General features: G+C 44.0%; 1 protein-coding gene across 1 annotated transcript in view; it reads right to left on the bottom strand.

Moving 5' to 3' along the window:
* The window catches only part of ST8SIA1 (ST8 alpha-N-acetyl-neuraminide alpha-2,8-sialyltransferase 1), a 114,184-nt gene extending 94,192 nt beyond the window's left edge, over nt 1-19,992 (bottom strand). The window contains exon 1 of the mRNA XM_027906187.1: nt 19,748-19,992. Within this exon, the coding sequence (XP_027761988.1) occupies nt 19,748-19,992 (245 nt within the window). The remainder of the gene's footprint in view (nt 1-19,747) is intronic.
* Nucleotides 19,993-20,443: the final 451 nt, after the last annotated feature.

The raw sequence follows: 20,443 nt of genomic DNA, 5'->3' as shown, positions 1-20,443 counted from the left end.
AGGCAGCCATTGCCTATACATGTGACAGAGACAAGAATATGCAGAAGTATCACATGAAAAGGCATGAAAGAGAAACATATTTTCAAAGGCATATGAAGCTGTACATTTGGAGAAACGTTTTAACCCATCAAAGATGTATGAATAGATCTGAAGAAACAGAGCGAAGGGAAACCGTGTTTTGAAGAGAAACTTGTTCCTCTCACTTCTCAGAAACTGCTTCTCACATCTCATATCTATCAGTTGGTTTGGGAGATGGAATAAGTTTTGCCTGGTTGGGAAGCATCCATCCGATGTCCTGCCAGCTAGCAGGACAAGCTAATCTGCCAAACAAAATAGGAAACCTTGGGTTTGATCTTTCTCTTTCATCCAGTTTTTCATGAAACAGCTAGGAATTTACTACCTCTAAGACCTCTATTATTCTGTTTAATCTGGATGAAATTAGCCAGTGAGACAAATTTCTTAAAGGAGGTGGATTACGATTAAGATTCCAGTCATATGTATCACATTTCCTACTGATTGGGAGGGGAAAAAAAAAATTCCAAAAAATGCCAAAGAATAGAATGCCTCGCTTTAGCTTCCTTGAAGCGGACACTGACAAAACTCTGTACTCTTTGTTGCTTCTGTATACCCAGAATTATACACCAGTTAAGCTGTAATAGTCCTATTTTGGACGAAAGCCATGATTTAATGCACCGCCAAGCACTGACACTGGACCTCACTTACAGCCTGAGTTGCTGCAACCGTCAACGTCACTTTTGTAAAAAGCTGACGATCAGCTGGCCAAGTATCCAGAGATATTTCTGAACCGGGTTCAGTGATCATTCTATGTGCTGACAGATGGCTTCCAGCAGATGAAAATAAATGGTAAAATTACCACAGATTAAAACACAGCCATTTATCTGAAACTTGATAAATAAGTGCCTTGAACTTGCAATTCCCCTGTTTGTGGTTAAAAGCCTCATTTTTGAAGTTTTGCTAATGTGTCTTAAACCTTGCCTAGTACCAGGTGCTATAAAATCAGTTTCACTGATGCAAATACTTTGCTAAATGCATGCACCAAGTGGATTAAAATAAAAGACATATCCAAGTTGGAACGTTTTTTACTACAAGCTCCAATTCCAAGTCTTTCTAAGTATTTTTTCTTCTGGTGAAGCCACAGGAAAAAAAATTAAAGATGAACGCAAAATGTTTGCCATTTAACTCCATCGTATTTGAATTTTGGCTATTTCCTGTTTTACAGATTTAGCAAAATCAGAGGGGGCCTCACCAGCTCTAATTTGAAATGAGTCTGTTCTTACAGTCATGATGTTTTCACTAGTAACCTCCAAACACCTGTCCCAGGAACAAGAGGTAAATGTTCTCTGTTTGTCTTCACAGCTTGCTCTCCTGTAGGCCCAGTAATAAACAAAATCAAGTTTATTGGTGACTATCAGGGTGTACTGCAGAACTGGGGCTCTGGTATGATAAGGCAAAAGCAGAAGCTGCCTGTTGCTGGACCACAGGACTTCTTTTCGCTACTCTCCTACTTCCATTCTCAGCATCTGACTGGCAGCTCTGTCCTGTATTAATTGATTTGTGATGGTCAAAGCTCCATTTTGCACTCATGTAACAGTCTGTGTGTGTGCCTCAGGTCTGTGTTCTTCCTAAGGCGCTCCACCACCAAAGCCCAGCTACCACACAGCATATTTTCTGCTGGTCACCTGGACTTTCCTCAGTCAACAGAAGGACAATTACCCTACCCTAACACAGGTATCTAAGGCAGAATAGAGCTGTTACTATCTGCAAGGACCTCTGCCTGTTCATTACTTATAGTGGGGGGAACTATGGTAGAAGTACTAACAGAAAAATGTAATTTTTAAATAGTTAAAGTAAGTGTGTTGAACCTCAACCTCCTATATCCATAGGTGATCATATATCATTAAAACCTGCTGCTTGTCTCCTGGCCTAGACAACAAGAACACAATCACAGGAAAGTGATTTTCTTTTTCTTTCTCAGTAGCAAACACTGCCGTACGCCTTACTCCCTCTAGCACCTCATTAGAAAGAATGCAGAAGTAAACTTGTGCCATTTGGTCTCAACAGTGCTGCCAACTTACTTACAACTCTCTGGAAAATGTCTCTTGCGATTACTTAAAGAACTCTCAGACCTCCGCTCTCTCCAGTGCTCACGAGAGCAACGTAACCTCACCAGTACCTAACAGGAGGTGTGGAAGAGTCCAGTAGACATTTCATCACTTTCCACCCACATCATCTCATTTCTGAGCCACTCCACTCCCTCACTGGCAACCTCACCTGAGCCAAGTCTGCTTGGCTAGAGTCACAGCATCAGTTCACTGCTCGCCACCACAACTGTCCGCTTTGATTCCAGGATGTACAAAACACTGGGAATTTCCTGGGTCCGACTTAGGTAGTGGGGATCCAAACACTCCCTGCTTCGCCTAAACATGCAATCTGCCTTTCTTCTAGTCAACAGCTGCTTCCAAAGGACATGCAAAGGCTTATCATCTGAGCTATTCCAGACCACAAGAAGAGCTGGCAGGATTCCCCTAAACACTTCCCCCAACTCACTACAAAGAATTTGCCAGTGTAATCAGGGAATGTAAACCTGGCCTTTCAGGACAAATATTCACATGGTGCTGAAACACAGTTTCCAAAACTTGCACTTCCAAAGCTCACAGAACTTCACAGGCACACCACTACAACTTGTCAAAAGCTCTGAAACAATCCTTATTCATTATATAATCCAAACAGCTCCGGCCATCAAGGTCATCACATATTTACAACTCCAGCTTCCAGTTCACTGCACGCTGCTTTACCATCACCATTAAGCAACTTATATTTGGCAGCACTCACTACAAACACAGAGTTTCAGAACACACCACAATGTTTAGTGGTATGGGTGTGGTTTTGGGGTGGGGACGTGTCCTACCCAGACACAGAAAAAGCAGCCGAAGTAAAAAAAGTTGCTTGTCAGTGAAAAAGAAGAGGTGAGGAGAAGACAGGAAGCATGTTTGAGTCTATCCTGATCTAATTAGTTTGCCGCACTATGCTCGGCGTAGCTGGGAATAAATCAGGAATTCACAAACCCCATTACCCAGAGCAATCAAACAGCTTCCCAGGGGATAAACGTGATTTATGTACCAAGCTCTTACAGGTCTGAAGTCCTGGCAGAAAATGCAATGTATCCAACTTCAACCCCTGCCCAATCTGGTGGCCTTTAACAAGCTAACACTACACGTGAGATTATAATTCCTAAAAGCCTGTCAAACACAAAACTGCAGAGATTACTACATTGCTATGACTCCTACTTAGCTTTGCCAAGATGTTTATTTTCCATCTACCTCTCCTGCCTCCGCCATCTGTTGGACCTGCCCCCAGCTATACCATCACACCTCCTCTGCACAGGCACACACACCAAGCAGGAGGTTTTGGGAAACCCTAGGCTTCCAGTGCTGCAAAAGAGCTTCCCTACAGCTATGGGAAATGTTCCTGTCAGAATTCAAGTCTGGAGTTTTACTCTCCCTCCTCTTTCTGCTCCACTGGTTGAGAGTTTTTCATCCTTTGTAGACTGCTTTATTCCCAGAAAACCCAGTTACATTAGAGTAAAGGTAGTAAACAGGAGACCTGTTGCTGTTTAGAGAGCTGCCTTGCATACTACAGCAATGCAAAGCATGCTACCTTGTACTGCCTGACAGAGTTATATATAGTGCAACATTATGAAATTCTAAATAAAAGGAAAACCTGAAGAGTTTGACATACACAGCCAAACACATCACAGAAAACTATTTTTGCTTAAAGGACTGTTGAAACGCTACACCTAATTAGCTGCTGTGCTCTAGTTTTAACAGACTACCCATAATCCAAAGAAATCTAAATAATAAAAACCACTGGAAGTAGGTTTTCACAGCCATGCAGACTCTCAGGCTAGCATGTCCGAGCGATCCCATTGAACAGGAAAGGGGAAGAGGAGCTGTGCAGCTCCTAAGGAATTATGCAAATGCTGCACAGCTGGAGCTACAACAACCAGGGTCCCCCTCCAAAGTGAGCAGGCAGCAAGCTGAAATGTACTGACTCTGATCAGACCTTCTACTTTCATTTTCCGCCACGTAATCACTCTGGGGAACAACTTTTTCAAGCCAGCAGAGACATTCTTTAACCACTCCCAGGTAGCACTCTGCTGCCCAAGGGAAGAACCTTCCTGTTTCCCACCCACCTTCAGCCTGTCACACTCTGTTGCTTCACCTCCAGCTGCAGGTGGTCCTGAGCAACTCCCCGTCTCTCCAACATATAGATCAGTAACCCAAGTTTACTTTCACCCAGACATCCAGGTTGCCAGTTCCAGAAGAGGCATAGTGCTGGTAACAGAAACCTCCTTTGAACAGCGAGGAAGTCTCCGGATCACAAATTCTGGGTCCACCAGGAGACTTACATCTCTCTCCCTGGCACCTTTGGGAAGGGCAAGACAGAGTTATGCAAGCAACCTGGGAGATTTCCAGAGTGACTCAGGGATAATTTTTGATACAGGTATTGATGAGTCAACTTACAGCTGGATCGACTATTCACTAACAAGCACTGGTTGGGAATATATAATCAATAAAACCCTTGGCCCAGGAAATAGTGGCATTCAGGATCCTGAGGGGAGTGAGGAAGGAGGGGAACAGCTTCTGTAACTTTTTGGTTGATCTTGAACTCATCAGTTTGGACTGGAAGTGGTCCATAATCATTTAGGAGCCTTGTGGAAACTACATGTTAGAAACAAGAATCCCATAGCAGAGACATGGAGCAGAGGCAGCCCCTGGCCTCAAGAGAGGGCCACCCAGCACGTTCTCTCTTCCTGATCCCTTCCTCCCCAACTTGTCAGGGCAGCACTGGACTGACTTCACACTGAACTGACATAGATTCCAATACAATTGCTGGGTTTGTGGTTTTCTTTCCTGCTACTGAGTGAAAATGAGAAATGTGCCCTGTCAGGCAGATAAACGTCAGTCTCTGTGACCTGCATGAGAAGACTTCCATGTTCACACCCACAGGATATATACGACACAAAAGTTAATCCAACATTTGCTTTCTTTGACAGAGGCTTTCACATTGAGAGCTCCCAGGCCTGAAACTAGCTGGTTTGAGGGAACCCACCAACTGGGCAGGGCAGTCCAGCTGCCAGCTTTTGAGGTTGCGTAGTCATTCTTAAAATTCACTTTGCAGCGCAAGAATGCACGACAAGCTACAGAGCTCTCTTGAATCACGGTCAGTTCATCTATAATACTCATCCCAAGAAATAAAAGTAGTGAATTACTTAGGGGAAAAAAAAAAAAAGAATTGTATTTAAGAAGTAACAACTGAACAATTTTAAAGAGCAATAGTTCAGTTTTCACAGCGGTTAAACTGTTTGCTACAGGGTTGAAGATGAGCTATTTAGTTTTCAACAGCATGATGACATTTTGCTTTCTGGTACATTGTCACAATCTAAAAATAAACCATTTATCTGGCTTATTTTTAAAGCAAATTAGTACAAAAAGGGTATATGACCCAAAGAGGAAATATATTTTTTTAATCAATTAAGCAGCAATCTAAGAACAAGATGTCTATATTTAAGAACTAACCATCCTGAGGACACCTGCATTTCCTAAATTAAACATAATGAAGGTTAAGAAGGGATTGATTGTTTATGTATGCACCAAGAATATGAAAGGTTGTTATAATTAACAACAGTAATTTTGAATGAGGTGTTAAACTAAGTTAATGAAGGGTAAATGTGTCTCAAAACCCTAAGAATTTGAAATGCTGATTTATTTGGGAGATTATACTACTACTGTCTATTGCATGACTTCCTCTGCAACATTTGGTGTTAGGCCTTGACAGAGGTAGGAAACAAAACTAAATAGACCTGATCTAGTAATCTGTCCTACTAGAGACATTTCTGTGTTGCATATGCTGCACATCTCTCTCACAAATCTGCCCTGCAGATCCTCAAAGGTGTATTTTTACAGTCACTGGGAAATAGGTGTATTTGGAGCAGAAGCTAGATGATGAATATGCTGCAGAACAAGAAAGAGAGAGAAAGAGAACACTCAAGACATAGAATTTCACTGCGTTCCACTCTGCTTCTTGCATGGTGAAATCAGTCTGGAGAAGGTGCTGGCATTCGACAACCAGAAGTGTAGAAGCCCCACATCTGCCCCTACAAATCCCTCGCATTGCCAGAGCTATTCCACAGTTCAGAACCATAATTTGCCAAGTGCTTGTGGCCAAGGAGATCTGGAGTAGCTGACTATCCTCAGTACAGTTTTGAGACCCTGTTTCCAAATACGTTATCTTTCCATCATAATGCCAACCATGTGCACAATCCTACTAGAACACCCAGTGAGAAGTCACCTCAGCAGAAATGCTATGGATGGCATCCAGACAAAACAAAGAATGCCTTTGCTTTAAAGCCTCACCCCAAAATCCTAGCAACCAACCCCAGCTTTAGATATGAGAAGTCAAAGAATTGCCCACTGTAATTCATCATCCCTAAGCCTGAGTTGCTGGTGTACCAGAGGACAGTTTAACCCTCAGCAAACAAAGTTCACTACATGTCAAGCCTGCGAATCGTCTAGTTGGCAAGATGCAATCACAGAATGAAAAAGAAACAGAGCAACAAATGTTGTTTTCCTGTCTTATTGCTAACCATATGGACATTTTCCCTACCACAGCTCTTAAGTAGGACAGGTACCAGAGATAGCTGCAGTGAGTGGGCTGTACTCCACATATTTCATCACTCTACTTCCAAATCTCACCACTTGAACAGTCATCTCTAGAGCAAAATGATTCTCCTACCTTGTGGCATGAAAATGCCCTCTCCTATTACAGTTTCATAGCCTCTCTTATACCTCAAATTGGCCATTGAAACTGGACCTTCAATTTACTCAAGAGATCTGCTTCCATCTGATATCTGAGCTTCTTCACTGAGATTATAATTTAGCCCAGGTTGTTTTAATTTTTTACTTCCTTGGGTTATCTTGCCTAACCAACTGAGCTGTTTTCAACTGTCCAATCAATGTTTTATTCTTAATAGACTGCCCTTCTGATTTATCTACATACTCATTCTCAAATTTCCTATATACAATCTTCCTTTCTCCACTATTCCGTTTCACATAAATGTTTCTTTATTCTCTGCTCTTAGTATTTCTTCTTCTTCAGCACCCCTGCTGCTACAATCTACTTCCTTGCATTTTGTTAAACCCCATCAATCTTTCACCTCCCTTCCAACCTCCCAAAGCCCCTCCATCTCACCCCGTTACCATCACCCCCTCCCATCCTCCTTCCAAGCGCATGTATTTTATTTTCTTTCCTTCTGGAGTACCCCACTCGGCAATCCCTTCCTCGCAGCTGATTAGGGGGTTCTGACACTTTTCCCAATAGAAAACTCAGTTTTTAAGTAAGAATAAGAATATATGAAGGAAGACAGCCCATTCCTAAGAACAGCCAGCAATCAGGACAAGGCTAAATGCCAGCAGAGCTGTGCACCCAGCCGTGCCTCTCACTACACGGTCCTGTCACAGGGGACAAAAGGAGCTGAGGGAACTGGGGACAAAGATGGAGCCTAATTAGCACCACTATTTATAGAACATCTTCCTCTTTGAAGTGGGAAGAGATGCTGGTGACAGCTGAGGTAGTTTTGGAGATGATCCAGAGTGTTAAGGTAATCCGCTTCAAAAAACGCCGGGGCACAAGTTATTCTTGATCTGGCACGCCTGCAGTATCACCTGTGAGTGAGTTTTCAAGGGACAGCATGCACAGCCACCACCAGGCAGGGAGGGATGCAAGACAAGACCAGGAAAAGCAGGCAAGAAATCCCAAGGGTACGTCCCCACTACTCTTTTGAGAGGAGGTGTACCAAATTCATCAGGGGAAGGACAAGCCCAGAGGGCCCAAAGTACTTTTCATTATGAATCAACTTTCTGAAGTCTTATGGTCTTTTACAGTATCAATATTTAAAAGATGCTGCTAAAAAGAGTACAGAAAAATCCTAAACAAACCTTCAAGAAATTAATGCGAGAATCTACTCAGCATGAGGATAAAAGTAAAAATTCACTAAATAAATCATCCAACCTACTTAGTCCTTCAGCAAGGCATCTTAAGAGAGGACTATTGCCTGAGAGTTGGTTTAAAAAATACTTTTAAATCTCATCTATTTGTGCTCGATGCCTAGCTCCAGAGCCAGTGTGTTTTATGAGGTTTTCCTCTCCAGTATATTCAACCCATTTACTTTAGACCTAAAAAGGTGATGATGAAAGGACAAAGCCTAGCTATTTTTTCCTTCAAACTTGCTGAAAAGTAATCTGTTCTTAGCAGTTACCCAACAGTTAAAGAAATATCTGCAGACAGGCAAGCATTTCAGGAGTGGAAACAACTTCTCAAGAATTTTAGGATTCTTTTCTTAATTTCTCTATGGCAAAGTAAGTTACCGATCTTAAACAGAAAGGAGTAAGAGTCTCACAAGACGGACTGCACAGCCACAAAAGACATCACCTGAAACCAAATGATCAAGTTAAATTTGGGAAAGAACTTATTAAGCTTTACAGTCCTGAGCAAGCTCGTATTTACCCAGGCTGATCCAAGTGAAAGCGCACTACACATGTACTCTTGGCTTTGCTACAGAGAAGAGAGCCCACAGCCCAGTGGAAACCCCACGAGCCCATTTGCCTCCACGCCAGCAGAGAGAACTTTGCTTTCCTCCACGATGTAGATCTGCTGTTCTACAGCAGATGAGAAAACAGAGTTTCTACCAAACTTGTAAAGCCAACTGAAAGTATAACAACTCAGGCCAGTGAATGCATTTTTCCTCAGATTAGGTGGGGAAGAACAATCAAGTTGATCCTCTTAGTACAAAACTTTCACTGGCAAAGGCCTGTTTGACAAGTGAAGCACAAACCAGGGTTTTTAAAGCAAAATCAGAGCATCAGAGACGCAAGCCAAAATAAACATGTTATCACATGCTGGACCTCATTAGCATTTACTGAACTACACTAGATAAGTGTTTTCACTTGTTCTGTTGTCTAAACAGAACTATCAAAACACATGATTTCTCTAATGATAGGTTTACTTTTTTGTTGTTGTTACCAATTTTGGATTAGCAAAGCTGAAGTTCCACACTCTGCTGTTCCCTTCCGGATATGCTTAAACATTTAAAGGCAACGGCTGGAACAGGATAGAAAGAATAAATATCTCATGTGCATTTTTACTGCCTCATCCAACTGGGCATACAAAAACCTGGAGATGTTCAGCATTTGTCCATAAGGTTTAGCAAGTGTGTTTGTGCTAGATGCTTGCTGGGTGCCAAGACAAAATGTTCAATAATATGACCTATAAAGGAATGCCCAGATTGGTCTTGTTTCTCCTATTCCTTTCTCTGTTGCAGTTTCCTTAGTTAAAAAATGCATCTAATTATAGGCTGATCTGTAATTCTCACTGTAGCAATCCCTAGCATTTAAAAATCATGAGTCAGGCCCCCAAAATTATGATTAAGGCACAGAAATAAGGCATCTGAAAAACAACAACCCACAATGAATTTTTATTTGCCTTTTGGGAGCTGAGCCACCATTCACATTTAGAAGCACTTTGCTTTAGCTATGAGGTCTGAAAAATTCCTTTTCATCCTTATTCCATGAAACCAAGACTATCACAAATTCACCTTGACTGCAGGAGCTGGCACAAGTATTACAAGGGTGGGCAACAGCAGACTTTGTAGCATTCCCTAACTCATACTACCTGCCCCTAACCACAAACACACAGTTCAGCATCTGTTCCTGCCTTGCTCTGGGAGAGGGGTAATCATCACCAAGCCAATTTCACAGGTGGACACCCCCTGGACTGCTGATCCTCAGAGCTCCAGAGCCTGAAAACAGTCAGGGTCGTGGCCCTTGGCAAAAGGTCTCCTAATATTCCTGAATTAAGACCACCACAGTGATAAATGCTAAACTCCTCTCCACATAACCAAGGAATAGTGGCTGATGTATAAACTTTCTGAGAACTTAAGAGGTGAGCTATCTGCTTTACAGACACATGTAGAGAGACTTAAGTTTCTCATCCCGTTTCTTAATTAGTATCATAAAAATTACAGAGGTCTAAAAGCTAACAGAAATTAAATACGGCATGTATGTCTTTCAAAGGTGATTTTTTGAATCAATCTTAAGCAAGCTGTAGCAAGAGACTTCACCCCATCATCCCCATCTGATCCAACAGCATTCCTCTGCTCCTGCCTCATGAATATTGCGTTTCCTTTCCATCCTGTACTATGGTCATACCCTGTACAGATTTATTCTCATGCCTTTTACATTCTCATTAAGTAGCAAATGGCACAACACAGGAGACTGCAGAGAGTCTGAACCTTGTCAGACAAATAAGAACCTAATGCTGCCTGAGTGGATGGCAGTAAATCACCCACAACAACCAAGGGTAATCTAAAGATTACACTCTAATTAGGGATGTCTACTGCAGCACTCACTGCTGCTGTCTAGTGACAGGGCCCACAGATCAAGCAGCTCCCCACCTTTCCTGAGGCTCCCAGCTTTCTTGCTCCCACCAAGCTTTCACGTGACCCAGTGACTGAACACTAAGTTGATGACTTGCATGGGTCAGGTACAACCATGAAAGAACACGAAGATCAGCTGAAAAGCTGCTTCAAAAAGAAAGTAACAAATATCTGTGCTCAAGTCCCTGAGTAGCCTCATACCTCCTTTCTTTTCTTTGCCTTCCTCCAGATCCTGATTTGCTCCCGTTCCACACCAGTGGCTTTCACTGTGCTCTGAGCTGCTGTTCACCAAACATCATTTCACCCTCTGACTCCCACAGCTGCAGGAGAAAACTTGAGGAGAACCCAAGGGTGACATGGAGGTGCTGCCATGGCGCAGAGGGGACCAAAAGACAGATCCCTGTGCTGTGGGGCAGGTGGGTCTGAGACGTGGGGTAAAGAAGTGCCCAAAGCACACCACCACATGGGGCACCACACAAAGAATTAGGGAACATCTCTGCCAGCAAATGCAATGTGAGGGCACAAAAAGCCAGGAGGTGCACTGCTGACCAGCAGTGCTGCTCGGCAGATGAGAGGAAACAGAGACTGAAGAGTCAAGATACAGCTGGAGGGGGAGGAAAACACACATCAGGCAGCAGAGTAGGGTGACAGCAGCCAACAGCACACAAGCTCTATGAGGGCTATTTCTTTTCTCCCCATATGGGACTAAGGTAGAAGATAAGATACATGGAAAAAATAGGGAACAAAAAAGAGCAGCTAAAGGGGAAGGACAGTGGTTAAAGCAGTCAGTTACTTAGCTCAAGGAGTAAAAATTGTGGTCAAAAGTAGGAATCTGAATTTGCTCGGTAGATGAAGATTCATTCTTTGGCTTCTTTGTTAATATTAGGTTCTGGTTAGTCTTTCCCAGTGTTTCTTTTCCGCACAAAGGCACACACCTGATTCCACATGCATGTTTTTAAACACTAAGCCAAACAGAGCACACAAGCTATTACAAATAGTAAAACACTATCATTTAAATACCAGTGAGGATTTGCAAGAATGTAAGAGTGTGAATACCCATCACTAATTAAAAGTTTACCAACATTTAAAAAAAAGCAATTTTTAATTAAAATTTTTAATTTAAAAAAAAAAAAACTTTTTTTAGCTGCTACATTGCAACTCAATAGGGAATAAAAAGTAAAACTGTAAGGTACTATCCAGGAACAGTTTCCCAAGTGAATGCTATACATGGGAAAAAAAGCTCTTCTATTCCCTTCTAAATAGATAAATGTTTCAGTGAAAGCCATAGAAAGAAGATAAAAATTTACATGAAAGCATTACACACTTCACGAATAGCAAGCTGGTGTCTCCAAGTACCAGCAGCAAGAAGAGACGGTACCCACCAAACCTTCAGCACAAGTGAAGGATTGCTCCTCCAGAGAATACTCAGGCAGCCTGTCACTATTCCAGGTATTTCTTCACATTAAAAATTGAACTAACGGGCGCAAAACCCACTCCATTAATCAAAATTCCTAATCTGCACAGTCGGGACAAATCTCACTACACACATTCCTGGAACAAAAATCCCTCAGAGTAGCTGAGTAACCTGAGAGTCTTCATCCCATTTGTCATTAAGCCTCAGTCTTACCAACTCAGTGAGAGAGGCAGGGATCAGAGAGCCTTGGATTCAGCATCACCCTCCCTCATTGCATATTTCAGTGCTTTTTGAATTGGTCCTCCCAGCTATTGTAGGAGCAGATACCTCATCACCCTGCATTAGGACACACCACACTGCAGGGCCATCAGCATACGGAAAGCATCCTACATGATGGAACCCCCAAACATTGAGGCAGACAAAACAGAATTCCCAGAGATGATATTTGGCCAAGACAGATCACAAAGAAAAACATTAAAACCTTTTCACTGGGGGAAAATAATAAAAATTATGTTTTGTTTGGTTTTCATCTTTGACGGGAAATACAAAGCAATACTACAGCAATGGCCACTGCAGGCATTCCAGAAATAGGCAGAGCAAGTTTTTCCCACAAGAAAGCAAGCAAAATAGCTGTTCTGTTTTCCTAGTGCTCCTTAAAATACAGGCCAGCTACACAGCAGCTTTTAAATTAAAGCTGGCTGTACATTCTCAGAGCAGAGGCGACCTGATGAGTAGAGACTTTATCTTGCTAATACATGAAGGCAAAGTCTGCAGATTACCTGGAAAGCCTGATAGCCAACAACTGGGATGCCAAGGATGGAAGAAGACAGATGCCCTGAACATTAATGGGAACTGCCAGGCTCTGAAGAAGGTGGTTGGTAACTCAGTAGGGGAGGGAGACAAAGGAGTAAATAATTTCACACAGGTTCTTCATATCACTGCTATAAATGTTGATTGGATAATTATAAAAGGAGCCACCCAAAAAGTGGGGGGCTCCCCTGAAAGCTGAGGAGGGTGTCAAGCAGCTTAAGAATAGGAACAGACTGAAGAGGTGAAGTGAAAAATAAAAAGGAAAAAATATAAACAAAATGGTTGTTTGAGAAATAAAGTGATGCTTACAGCAAACGTGGAAGACAAAAAAGTTAACAATTTCTATTCAGTATTCAGCCGTTCCCAGCAGCTTTAAAAGCCTCACTGTAGCCACATCTCCACTTGAAAAGAAAAACTCTGAACCAAGAAATTCAGGAAGGCATTTTCCTGGCAGATGAAACAGCAGAAGTCAAAATAATCCAATCTGTTTTGATTTAATACAACAACAACAACAAAAAACCCCACCACTGTGCTGGCCGTAAAATATTTTATAACAATCTGATTTCAACAGAGCAGTGGGAAAGTGACCCTCAGAATCCTGGTCAAAGCCAGGATGTTGTTCTCCATGGTTTAATTCACCTTGTTAAAAATTTCAACTATCACTAAGGTCAAGGCAACAGGCCCAACTTCTTCATGAAGCCCAGAGCTTCCGTAGCAATTACTTTAAAAGACTTTGCCAGGGCCAAGAGATTTATCAGTGCCTCATCCCACCCTCTTCTTATCAAGCCAATTAAGATTCCAAAACCTGGGAGAAGAATTGTCTCTGGTCTTCTGTATGTAAAACGTGTGACATGACAAAAGCTGAATGTGCACCGAGGTTTACAAATAAAACTTAGCATTGATTAATGTGCTTCAGTATGAATTTGACTGCATGCAGCTATATTAAAATGATTTACCATTAGGAACAATTTTTTTTTTATTTTGAGAACCCCCATGCAGCATATAGAAAAAGATTAATATTTATACAGGGATTTAAAATTTAAGCATTTCTTGGTGCCTACAAACCTGAAACAATAGAAAACTGCAGCTCAAACAGACTCTTCATTTCAGTGAGGTTCATCCACATATTGTGGGAGGGTAAATTCCAAAGGGGGAAAAACAACTCATTTTCCACAGGTCTTTTAATATATATATCATTGAACACACGTCAAATGGGAGCAACACTCTCGGCTGCTCTGAAGATGAAAATTACAATTAGAGGAATAAATCACCCGTCACTATATTGTATGGACAAGTCAGTGCCCATTCCATCCACTCTACAGCATTAAAAAGGAAAGCACAGATGTGAAAATACACAAATCCAGCAGTGTCTGTGTACGTACATACCAGACTTTTGGGGCCCTAGCTGGGTAACCTAAATTCCACTAAAGTCTCTGTTCCTCCTGTTCCCCAGTGCCTGGCTCTGGGCCTTTGGATGCTCCCAGCTAACAGGAAAAGAGCCTCAGGGAGCTGGCTACATCTTTGCAAGATATTAGAAATAGGGATCTCAACTGACTGCTTCATGGGGATCATGAATCAAGTCTGTAAGAAAATGCTACTCAGGGTCAAGGAAGGGGGATAGCAGGAGCTGGAACTGCGGAATTTAGGTCAATTCCTATCTTGCCAGCACAGCCCTCATCTGCAAAGACACAGTGAGCTAACTCAGATAACTAATTCTCATAGTTTTCATGTCATCCAGGTATCCAAACACACCTAAAGACCTTAAAGATATGGAGCCAGAACTCTCTACAGCTTGCTCTCTTCATCACAGCCTCCAAATAATAATATGTAATACGAACATTTCTTTCCTCTCACCTTTAACCTGCTTTTCAAATTGTACCTCTTCACCAAAACAACTTCCCACCTCAGCTAGAGACACCAAGGAAACACAAATTGCAACTACCCACTTATCATCAATGAAGCAAATACAATCAGAAAAAAAACCAACCAAACAAACAAACAAAAAAAAAGAAAACCAAACATAACAAAATAAGCAAAATGTTGAAAAGATAGAGCCAGGCAGTAGCAACATCTACTCAGGACAGAGAAAAATCAGCTGTATTCGACCACTGCCAACGCACAATGTGAGCACATCCACTAGTCACAGGCCATAGAGGCAGAACTAACCTAAGCCAGCACCTCCCAGATCTACTCCTAACTCCATCCTTCACACGTCTCAGTGAGAGAAGCAGGAATAATTCTGCATCTGATAAAGCTGTTTAAGCAGGGCAAAACTCTTATCTAACTCTCACTTGAGCAACACAAAATTTAATCTCAGATGTGTCTTGAAGTACTCCACTGAGGATTGCAACACATCAAAAGAGAAGATAAAAAAAGCCATCTGAACTAAAGAAACCCTTGCTGACTAGGCAGTACCGTTTGTCTCACCCAGACGGGGAAGTGACCTGGAATTCAGTGTTCATACAAGCCAGAATGAAAAAGGATTTGCACACGGAGATGCTCCTCGGCACCCACTGTGATTGCACTCAAGGTACAGACAAGGAACAGCTGGCAGAGAGCAGCTGGCAGGGAAGGTTACAGTGGGAAGAGCCCCTCCAGCACAGCACACAGAGGCAACAGAGCGAGGCACGCGAAAGCCAAGAGTAGAAGAGGCTTCACACAGCCTGTCCACATCCACACTGCAAACACCAGAGTCTGCCATGTCGGGATATCCCGTCCAGTTCGGCCACTGATCCTGCTGTGTGATTTCAGGGCAGTAGCTTCTCTACTCTGTCCAAAGAAAATGGACAAGAGGCCAAACTTGATGAAAGGAAGTGGAGAAGCCACCTGCGAAGGTGAGCATGGCCTGCTTGGCTCGAGGGACAGGGGACATCACAGAACAGCAGAGTCAAGTCGTAGCACATGCTTTGGACTGGAGGCAGGTCACAAACAGTGAGTTCACAGGGGACATCTCCCACCAGCTTAACCAAGTCACCCCCAGAGTAAACTCTGGGTGATATTTCAGCATCACACAAAATTGATGCAGCAGAAGCAAGATCACAATATGAATCTCAAGGGAAGCCCTTCTGTTGCCGTGAAGAGATTGTTCTATCTCTTCATGAAGAACCTGCAAGTCACTAATCACCACTGAACCCCTTCAGTGACAGTCAAAAGCCCACCAGCCCTGAGCAAATCCACTCCCCAGAGGAGGTCCACCCCAGGCAACAAATGAAGAAGTGTCATAAAAACACACTGTGCTTGGGATTTATGGTTGTATGGAGCTTGTAAGGCAGATGAACAGATCCATCTATGCCTTTAGTGAATTGCAACATTTTAAATAAAACCGTCTTAAAAGTATTATTGTATGTCATTTACTTCAACAAATAACTAACAACAATTAACAACGTTTTTGCCTAAGTAATTTCAGCAGCACCAGGCTCTTAAAAAAACCCCTGAGCAATCCGTAAAAACAATTAGGGCGCAATAACATTAACCACCTCAGAGGATGACAAGCCATTATATTGTCGGCAAATTAGACGTGTTAGCCATTAGTGACTGTAATGACAATCTCATTCCTATTCTGACCACTTTGTAGTTCAAGCAGTTTACCATCTGACTGACAGACTATTCAGCATTTGTCAGACAGGAGATGTTTCCACAGCGGAGAGTTTGACTACCCTGGGCCACTACTGAGTTGAAATGTAAAGGATGCTCCTAGTGATAGATGTCTGGTAGGCTGTGCTCACAATGGCAAGTGCCCTGAATATGAGGACTTTAAAGGAACCTATGTTCAGTGACAAAAGGATTTGGACCAATAGGCCTTTTAATAACTTCAGTTGTATCTTCAGGCTTTTCAACACATGTCCTTCCATCCAAGAACCCAGGCAGCTCTCATGCTGACACCCACTGCATTGCTGGCAGCACGACTCTGTGCTCTTGTAGAATCACAGAATGGTCTGGGGTGTAAGGGACCTTAACAATTATCTCATTCTCTTAACAATCATCAGTCAACCCCACAGCCATGGGCAGGGACACCTTCCACTGAACCAGATTGCGTAGGGCCCCATCCAGCATGCCAGAACCTCTCACAAAAGCCATGTATGTGAGTCCAGGCTAAGAGCGTGCTTTAAACACAGTCACACACAGTCAAAGGCTTAATCCTGCTCATTTTGTTACTCCCACAAACTGTCCCTCATCACAGCTGCAGCAAGACACTACACATCTAAAAACAGCAATCCCTGGCCATTTACACAGGTATTTTTATTTGAAAATCAGCTCTGGGAATCCTTAGTCTAACACAAAACCCTCACTGAATCATTCCACAAGAACCAGGACAGTCTTGCCTTAGTGTTCTTGCATTAGCAAGAGTTTACACAGATCTGATCTTTACATAAGGTTTCTTGCTGTTCAGAGGGACAGTGGAGACTGCAGATCTTCTGGCACTTGGTTGAATTCAACTTGAACTACTCCAAATTACCCAGATGCTTTCACTGACCTGGCTAAGTCACTTAGTGATGTTGTCTTTGATCCAGGTACAGAAGGCAAAGTGGTAACAGCCCTTCTGAGGACTGAAAAATGTTATTTGATCAAGTTAATTACCCAACATCAACAATACTTATGTACTTCAACAGTAGGAGTCCATAAAGGAGCAGAAACCCATCATGTGTTGGCTCTGTGTAGCAAGGACCTGGCTATTCAAACACCTGTACAATACCACAAGTGCCACCATATAACACAAAGCAGTAATGTGAAAGTTTGCATATAGATTTTTAGCACAAACTAATTCAAAACTTATGCTTCAAAAACTGAGTAAAACTAAAATTGTTTGGTAACTAGAATCTGGCAGGAGACTAGGGAGAATGGCAATTGATGCTGTTCTTAAATAATGTATTAATAATACATTAAAGCCGTATTAGACTATTATAAAAACTCATATCACTTGAGAGTCCACATGCAGGTTTTTTGTGAAGCTCTATTCCTCCTTTCCCCTTCAAACAGAGACCCGCATTCACAGGCAGTTTCCAGCAGAAAGTGAAATTTGGAGGTTTTACAGCAAGCTTCCTTAGGGACAGCAGGACCAGAGCAAAGACTGAGACACTGATTCTGTTAAACACCCCAAATATACAGCAGCTTGCCTGACATGGACTTCAATTTCAAAACATTCTATCATGATAAGAAGCAAATTTATGCAGCAAAAAGAGAGTTTTACGTGACAACTATTTGAATTGTATAGTATACTATACTCACTATGTATCTCCAGTGTATAATTGCTCTTAAAAACTTGATTTTTTGAAGGAGGTTGATTTAAAGCTCATGGTATTTAGCGCTGCACCAACTAATCAACAGACACAGATAAGAAACAATAGCTCCTTTTACTGCATGAGACTCTCTTCAGCAGCATCTCTGAGATTATCACTATGCTTGGAGAGTGGAGAAACATATGGGCAAGTGGAATAGCTGATGAGCCATGCAGAGTTTTTGTTACTAAACCATGTGGTGGAAATGGTCTAAAACTGTTTTGTAAACTAAAGCTGCAGCAGCTACGGATCTTCAAACAACACTTGGTTTACAAACATGAAAAATAATAGACCAAACTCCTTCCTACATCACCTAACAGGGTAATATTTTAAAAATCTGGATTTTTCTACCCCCCAGAATGGGGATCTGTGGCACAACAGGATTAATTACTACCCGAGAAGATCAACCTAGTTTCCAGTGTTAGTTAGGTGTTTTAGGAAAAAGGTCACACATCTGTATCTTATTGCTAGTTCTGTATTAAAGGGAGGACTTCAACCAGGCCTGCCCAATGACATAATATTAACACATCCCTGCTTATCACCTATCATTGTGTATGTTCCCTGCAGTCTTGGAAGAACTGTAAAGTTTCTGTCATCCCAGCAGGCGAGACATTAAGCAATCGCATGTCAGCTCCCGTTCATGGCTAATGCAAACACGTTCAAAAAAATACTGAAGAATGTCAAACTGTACATCACTTAAAAACAAAGAAAAAAATTAAGAAGGGGCACTAAGGCCTTTGGAATTTGGACCTGATTCATTCTAGCTTTTACTAAAGAGGGGGTTTTGTGGGGGTTTGTTTGTTTTCCAGTTTACCACTTACTCTGATCTTTAATTTTGTACTCGGAGGAAAGGGAGAAATCCCCGCTTCCCTCCAGGAAAAGGAGGGAAATCCGCCTGTCTTCCAGTTGTCTGCATTTTATCCAGACACATGTGAAATTTTTGCGAGCATGAGAATCCCCACTGCACACGCTTTTAAGGCAGGGCCATTCAAAAGAAAATCCTCCCCGCTGCAGCGACCCGGTTCTCCACCGCTGTCGGCAGCACCCTGATTGCAACATTCCTCCTCTCCTGTGCAGCTGGGCAAGGTGAAACGGGCTCCAAGGATTATCGCCATTTCCCAGTCACGTCAAAAGAAAAGAGAAAAAAGGTGCCTTTTCACGTGGTTTCTATAATAAACCGCAGAGTCAAGGACCAGCGCGGTGCTTCTCAAGTGCTCCTCGAAGCGGGGATGCTGACACGAAGGCACATCCACGCAAACCTTCCCTTACGCATCCCAGGAAGCTCCACAAGCCGAGCTTTCCCTGGCAGCAACCTGGCAGTGCCCATCTCTGAGGGAAGCCGGGCTCCCAGCCCCGGGCTTTGTTAGCAGCCACAGCGGCTGTCGGTGCAGCTGCTATCCGGGAAGCGAGAAGCATCCTATTGTGAGGACAACGCCGCAAGCCTCGGAAATCTCAGCCCCTTGGGAAAGGCACTCCTGCGAGGACAAGCCTCCATCCCCCGCGCCGAGCCCCTTCTCCTCCCCGCAGCAAACGGAGCCACCCCAAAAAAAGTTTTGCTGGGCAAGAGGGACAGGCAGGGCTGGGGAAAAAAAAAAAAAAAAAGGGTCGGGGAAGAAAGAGTAAAGTTCGGGGTTCGGCGAGGCGGGGAGGGTGCCCGGGAGGGCTCCGGCAGACACCCTCCTGCCCGCGGCTCCGCGCCCGTCCCCGCTGCCCTTGGGCCGCGCACGGCGGTACCTGAACAGGGCGACCGCAGTCTGGTTCCTCCTCCACGCCTTGCCCTGCTGCAGCAGCACCCCCTGCACAATCTCCTTCTCGTCGGGCAGCCGGTACACGGGGAAGACGTAGAGCCAGCAGAGGACGAAGACGCCCAGGGCGCTGGCGCCCACGGGCAGACGGGTGCGCGGCCACTTCCACGGCAGCCCCGCCATCCTCATCCTCCTCCCGCAGCACCGCCGCGGCTCCGGGCCGCGCTCCGGCATCAGGCCCGCGCCATGCGGCGCCCGCGGGCTCAGCCCGGCTCAGCTCAGCCCGGCTCAGCTCAGCCCCGCCGCCGCCCGCGCCCCGAGCCCGGCGGGCCGCCCGCCGCCATCGCCGCCCAGCCGGCCGGGGGGGTCGGGGCTGCTGCCGGCACTGCTGCCGCTCCGCCGCGGCTCGCTCCTGTCTCGGCAGTGGCGGCTGCCGCCCGTCCTCACAGTCATTTGGTCCCTCGCGTTCCCCGCCAGACGATGCTCCGCCGCTCCCCGCCCTCCCTCCGCCTCCCGCCGAGCTCCGAGCTCGCTCCGTCGCTGAGGACGGACCCGGTAAATTTCCACCCCGCCCCGGCCCGGGGGGTGCCCCGTCCCCTCCGCCCGCCCCCCAGACGCGGGGAGGAGGGGAACAGAGGGAGGGGAGCGGCGCCGGAGACCCGAGTGCTGCAGGGATCTGCTCCGG

This window comes from Empidonax traillii, unplaced genomic scaffold (genome assembly GCF_003031625.1).
Source record: "Empidonax traillii isolate 1590-97213 ecotype Southwest subspecies unplaced genomic scaffold, ASM303162v1 scaffold25:size3598162, whole genome shotgun sequence".
NCBI lineage: Eukaryota > Metazoa > Chordata > Aves > Passeriformes > Tyrannidae > Empidonax > Empidonax traillii.
Note: the sequence above shows the minus strand (reverse complement) of the source record. Positions and strands in the feature narration are given on the sequence as shown.